At 33.5% G+C, this 6,994-nt stretch overlaps 1 protein-coding gene across 1 annotated transcript in view; it reads left to right on the top strand.

Moving 5' to 3' along the window:
- Nucleotides 1-435: 435 nt before the first annotated feature.
- The window catches only part of LOC131041877 (ATP-dependent zinc metalloprotease FTSH 3, mitochondrial), an 83,597-nt gene continuing 77,038 nt past the window's right edge, over nt 436-6,994 (top strand). The window contains exons 1-4 of the mRNA XM_057975102.2: nt 436-565; nt 680-801; nt 2,332-2,647; nt 3,984-4,061. Coding sequence (XP_057831085.2) covers nt 745-801; nt 2,332-2,647; nt 3,984-4,061 — 451 coding nt within the window. The 5' untranslated portion in view covers nt 436-565; nt 680-744. The remainder of the gene's footprint in view (nt 566-679; nt 802-2,331; nt 2,648-3,983; nt 4,062-6,994) is intronic.

The raw sequence follows: 6,994 nt of genomic DNA, 5'->3' as shown, positions 1-6,994 counted from the left end.
AACTAGAATGTGGCCAATACCCAAAGAAGATTGGGTAGATAAAACATGCCATTTTTACATTTTGGATTTAGTGGAAATAAAATGGTACTAAATTATGGAATGTTTGCTTACAAGAATATTTTGATACAATATATTGATATCTTGGAAGTTGACTCCTTGATTACTCTCTAGAGAAGAGAGGCTGTTGCAAATGACAACCATATTAACCGAGATTTATAATAAAAAATCTAAAATAACAAAAATGAATGACTATCAATCATACATAGGTGAAATAACACCCATCCAAAGTGTTTATATCCCAAGACAAAATTATTTAATCTATAAATTAAATTAAAAAAATTGATATAAGTTAAATTGGACAAGCACTTTATTCTTGAATATGAAGTTTATAAGAATATTTGATTGATTAAATAAATATTTTAAAAGTTACTTCACTGTAGATTTAAAATAAGATAAGATGGGAAAAATTGGGAAACTCATAAACATTTTTAAAAAGAGGGAAGAAAGTACTGTTCAACGCCCACCCATCGGATTGCCAATAACTATGGGCCGTGACTAAGTCCTGGTAATGATTACAGATAACATCAATACTATCAAATTTGGTGGCGAAGACCTGCAATAATTCTTTTCTTGTTACGCAAGTATTTGACATCTCAAATTGTCCTCTCAAACTACTCAGGTGATGCTCTGTTTATTGAAAGAAGTAAGATCGAAGGGAAATCGATTGATTGATCAATCTGAATAATGTTTTCTCGTAAGCAATCGTCCGCTTTATTTAACTCACAGTCATGGCGACGACTGGTATGCGATTAAATTCTAAATTTTTCTGTTCTATATTTCTATACCTTTTACGCATATTTAGCTCAGGAAACTGAAAAAAAAAGCCCTAAAAATTGTCCATTATTTTCGCCTAAAACATAGGGTTTTATTTTATTAGTGTAGGCTCTTTGGCAAACCAGTAGTTTAAACATTCTTTTATTTTGATGCCAGTATCGTTAACATTGCACAAAATTTTTCTAGGTTATTCTGTCGTCTTTTGGTTCTTTTTAAAATGGAATCTCTCAGGTTAATTTTTTTGAAAGTAATGTTTTATTATGTTTTAGCACATAAACATCTTTGTGGGAAGAGTAGTAGCATGTTTTCCACGAAGAGTAAAATTTAGCGCAGTCAGAGTAATTTTTCAACAGAATAAGCGTTCAGGTAGCACATTGATAACTATGAGAGATGCATTTATGGTATGCTTTATTTGAAAAGTGAAATTTAGCCTATACTGGCTGATCTTTGTTGAAATCAACGTTTAGATCATGTTTAAGGATAAACCACAGCACGCCTTATTTCATTAGGGAAAATTAGTGTAGGCACAGTAATTTTTGAACGAAATTTGTAAAGAAAGAAGCTGCACTGACTCTAACTGAGGCCTGCTGTTTCTGAACAATTCTTGGTGTACCACAATGCTGTTGATGCTTCGTGGTCCCTTCTGGTATTGTCTATCTTACTCTAGTGGGTAGGATGAAAATATTTCTTCGTCTTCTCCTCATCCAGACATTGCATGATGGTTATGTTGGTCATATACAGAAGTTCTGCAGAAAGCGGTTGACTGATCAAAAGTCCAACCAGGGAGGGTCTCAGCAGAGCGTTTTGAAGAGGAGTCAGCCTTCTATGTATTCGTGGCCAAATTACCTGCAGATTATGTCAAGTTCTTTGTAGGGCAGTTAGTGGAATGACCATTAAGGGAGGGTATTAAAGTTATCTTGTAATGTTTCTATAATGGTCATTCAGTTAGTTAGTTTAGGGTCTTTCCTCTTCGTAATTAGTTCTTATTTAGAATGTTACTTTTGTGTTTCTATTCTTGATCATTGCTGTTATGGACAGATCCTCTTGTAATTATCTATTTAAGGGGCCTTCCTCTCCTTTGAAATTAATATACAATGAATTATCATATCAGAAACTTGTATATACATTTATATGTGCAAACATGATGAGTGGGGATATATTGCTAATATACTTTACATTTGTAAAATGTAGCATTGTTAAATTTATTTAAGGAGAAAAAACTCTTTTTTAATCGAAACAGCGAACACATTTCGTGATTGATATTTAGACAGCTCTGTTGCATGTTTGAAACATAAAGATCTTGTAAGAGCTGTTTACTTTTGGTTTTGAACAAGTGAAGGGATTATTGTATTTTTATACATTAATTCCTGTTTGATTTTGAGTGTCAATTACTTTTTTTGAGATTTAATTAGTCAAAACCTATATGAGGCTTCAGTATTCTAATTTACAGCTGTTTTTTAATTCTTATTATTCTTGGATTTGACTTTCCTTGTGCAGGGATATGCATTTAATACACTGAGCAGGTCGTTACTGGTGGAGAACACTAGACTGGCTGGTCAAGTTGTGAAAGAATCAGTCATCTATGTTGAAACCTTTGTTACAAAACACTCTTCATTGCAAAATACTTCTCAGGAAATTGGTTTGCTGAATTTTGCTCGGTGCAATCATACCCTTCCTGCTATTAGCTCGATCTACACAAGAAATTTATGCCACAGCAGCGGGCTTTACAAAAGCTCCATAGAAAATATATTTTTTCTAAAACAAAGACCCATTCTTCGCAGATTCTTCTCGAGCAAGTCTTCAGGGAAAAGAAGTAATGCTTTCTTTTAAACATTATAAATTTTCTTAAACATGTTTTCCAGTTAGATTAGTATTGAGATAAAGCTATTTGCATGGGTCAGGTGATTGCGTAAATTCAAAGTTTGGAGAGATAAAGAGCTTGTTGATGCTAAACTAAATTCCATTTGAGACAGATGGTCAATTTCTTCTCTCACTCTGCACAGATGTGAGAACCTTTAAATACAGTACACGCTATTCTGGATTGTTGCAACTACCTTAATACTGAGGGATGTTAGTATCCTGCAAGTTTCAGAACCATGATAGATTCAATTATAGAGCTAATGAGAAACATATTGCCAATCCTCTTACAAGATTGAGTCTCAGAGCTCCCTTAAATCACTTGGATGAAATTTTGATGGATGGCCAGATACGTCTCTTTAACTTCCTCATCATCATCCTGGCCAAGAAGAACATGTTTCTAGATAATGATTTTTTTTGTTATTGGCTGTTTTCCCCTTTTTTTCGCTTAGCACACCAACAACCATTATCCAATTTGCCTGTTGGTCTTGTTTCTCTCTCCTCTAAAATATGCATCAAACTTTTATCAAATCTGCCCATCGTAATTGATGGTAGGAGGTTCCTTCCTTCAGACAGTTGAAAAGCTAGTTGCACTTTTCTTGCTTTTAAATATGAAATTGGGCTTTTATTAGGAGCATCGAGCATGCCAGTGACACTCCTCTCCAATTGTTTGACTGAACAGTGAAGGGTAATACAGTGGTTGCAATTATTTACAGGACTGGGTTTTGGGACCAGGTACTTCAATTTCAAGAGACTTAATATTGTGGAATCAAAGGTGCATATGTGTGGTATTCTGATGGCTACAGAGATTCCCCTTTCTGGTTCCTGAGAAGGGATTGCCTTACAATTGTGAAGGATTGCTATGTGGTATTCCTTTCTTTTGGTACAAACCATCTTGTTTTCATCCAAAAGGTCTTGCAATTTGCAATTGTTATTTGTCTAATCAATGGCCATTAGGTTGTTTCTTAAAGCAGATATGTCCTTGATATCTTCATTCTTTAGCTTCATGTGAATATGGATTTTTTAGCCTTCAGATGAGAGCAATAAACTCAGCTTTGTTGCTGGTTGAGAAATCAATTCCTTCTGCATATGTGAGAATGATGCTCTTATTACAATCTAATGATCCCTTGACTGCCCCCTCATACTTAGGTTTATTTTAGTATCATTATGGAATCGGAGTATAATACAGGGATACAATGCAAGAGGATGAAATTTTCCTAAACTTCTGTGAATATGCTTGCTAGGCATTTTTGTGTGCTTTTATTTTGCATTAATGTTATTGTGTTCTGCAGGCTATGAAAATTTTCATCCAAAAGGAAAGAAGGAGATTCCAAAGGCACGAGAGGAGCAAAAAGTAGAGTCAAGAACTGGTATGTAATGGTAAAATAAAATGGTGCAATGCTTATGGGAGTTGTTTCTTTCCTTTCTTTATGGATTTTTTGTCTTGTGCTGTTGTAGTTTGTGTCCGCCCTTTCAGAAAAAAGTTTAGCAGTTGCTTAATGACTAGAAACATTCTTAACTACAAATTGAACAGACATTATATGCTCTTTTTTCTCAGTGCACCGTTTTTTGCTGTCAAGTTCTCTGTCTTGTGCAACATTTGCTGGTTGATGCTGTTATAACTTCTGAACTTGTTATCTGATGCTCTTTGCAGGTTCATTTTTTGCTTTAAGTTTCAAGTGTTCATTTGTTGCTTTCTCAACCATTTAATATATTATTATACATGCTTATGTCTTTGATTTCAGTTGATCATATAACTTGCCTGTTTAATTCATTTTGATCAAGTCAGTAAATTTGAGGCTACTCACATGTTTTTATGGACAAGTATAATAGCATTTGTGGATGCCACTGCTTCAAGAGCTTATGCAATGTCAAAAGTTGGTTCAACTTAGCAGCAAAAAAATCTTTTGGGGGAAAAATCGGCAAACTAGAAGTACAAGATCTTTCGAAAAAATTGGGAATTCAAATGGGAAAAAAATAGATTTGAAAAAAGCGTAAAAAATTAAAAAAGAGACAAACTACTTGTTTTCTAAAATCGAAAGCATTTTCCATAGCATAGAGATATAGAGAGAAAATAAAATAGAGAGTTTAGCTCATGAATTCTTCAAATGAAAAGTTTGTCTCAAATAGCAAAATGCAGTGTAGCATATGAGCTTTGCTAGTAAATGATTCTTTGGTAAGTTCTGTATGAAGTTGATAAATTTATTTCTAAGTTAACAATAAATTATTTCACTGAATGATATGCGAGTAAACTTCTAGTCTTGTATGATGTGAGTGGATGGTAAAATGCTACTAACAACCCTACATTCCAAATTATTACTAATATCAAAAGAATGTCTAATCATAGAGACTGCACTATTGTAACAAACTTTGAAACCCTTGAAAACTTAGTGAGACCTAAAACAACTACAATAAACATGTTTGCATCAAAAAGTGTTTTATCACTAAAAAACTTTCAAGTAGGAAATTCAAAGAATATATCATTCAAATAAATATCCAATCAATTGATAGAAGAGAAACCATTTCTCATAACACGCAGAGTCATAAGAATGAATTATGCATTTTCAAAGATTCAAGATACAAAACCAAGTTACATTCAAAAGCTTTGTTAATTAAACCAAACCTTCAAATTTAGTCAAAGCACTGACTCATATAAAGTAGAAGTAGAAGATAGACACAAAACACATTTTTGGATAGATATGCATAATATCAAAATAAACATTCAGAATCTCAATGGCCAAGATTTTGATTAACATTCGATGTAGATAAGAAGGCACAAAACTAAACTGTTTGTGGCAATGCATTGAGAATATTGACAGAAATGCTGGCATCTAAATATAGATGAAATTAAACCATGACAAAGTAGACACAAGATATGAAGTATGAACAGCATGCTAAAATATAACTTCGGAATATAGACCATTCACTTGTCATAAAAGTAAAATACTATCACTTTGGATGGAAGACCCACTAAAATAAAAAGATTAAACATTTTTTATTTTGGGTATTTAAATTGAAAGGTCCTTGTGATGTGCACATTGAAAATTTGATTTAACAAATTATTCACCTATTTGTATACACTAGTTGAATTTTGTGTAAATACTATTATATGGCATGAAATTATAGATTGTAAAATTACCTCCTTTTGATTCAAATGTACTGCCTCACGACTCCCTGCAAGTTTGCAATCAGTTGTGCTTTCTGTTGTTGTGTTTTTTAGGCACATGCGAACACAGAATAAAATACCATAGGTATCTTATCCTCTCTTGAACAAAATCTCTTGGATGTTGAAGATTAGCTTAAGGATCACCCAAGAAGACTCCAAGGTTCATATATGTAGGATCACTACGTGTGGATAAGTTTAGTTGGTCGTTGTGATTGCTGTTTCATCAAGGGGCATTTATGGTTCGAAAAGAGTGCATGAAGTGATTGGCAGATGGCATGCGATGGGATTTCCTCCTAAGACTACTAAATGATTATCAAAAAATGGCAAAAGATGAGGGTTTAGAGGAATTCTAAGCTATTCTAAAATGAATGGATGAAGAAATGACACAAGTGAAACTCAACGAGTTATAGCATCGCCATACATGAACAACTCCACCAAAACTAGTGCAATCTTCTAAGGATGTTCAAAGATTTTCAAATCACTACTAATCATAGACACCATTAATTGAATGCATATCGATGATCGAGCAATAATCAAACTTAAACAATTTTTAAGAGTTCCAGTTGACCGCACAAAGCTTGCTTACAATCAACAAGAAAGCTAGTGGTATGGATAACGAGTTTCACAATATCAAATGCAACATTCCATCATTTAATCTAAACACTAAAACTAACATAAAAGATTGACTTGAGATGACAAAAGAACCATTCAATAATCTTCAAGGATTGAGCAAAAACACCATAACTTCAATGTTTTATTGATCCAATAGCCAGATAACAACAATTCTTCAAATCTTTCTCTAGCCACTATTCTCTCTTCTATTCTCTTCTAGTCTATTACTATTGCTATCACTATTGCTATTAACATTACTATTAACCTTTTCAAATGAAATGAGTGGAGCTTATATAGGACTCCTGAATACAACGAAGGGCCGAGATCGAATGAAGATCAAGGGCCAAGATCTTGGCACCTAAACCCTAATTAGGGTTTAATACAAATGAAAACCCTGTCGAGATAATCATCATCATGAATCAACCAATAAGAAGACAACATGTGCACATGGAAATCGAGGAAACATCCTCCAATAGGGAAATGAAATACCAAGTGGAATCATAACAAACTTTCTTCTAAAATTTT

This window comes from Cryptomeria japonica, chromosome 1 (assembly GCF_030272615.1).
Source record: "Cryptomeria japonica chromosome 1, Sugi_1.0, whole genome shotgun sequence".
NCBI lineage: Eukaryota > Viridiplantae > Streptophyta > Pinopsida > Cupressales > Cupressaceae > Cryptomeria > Cryptomeria japonica.
The sequence above is the reverse complement of the archived record's forward strand: the minus strand, read 5'-3'. Positions and strand labels throughout refer to the sequence as shown.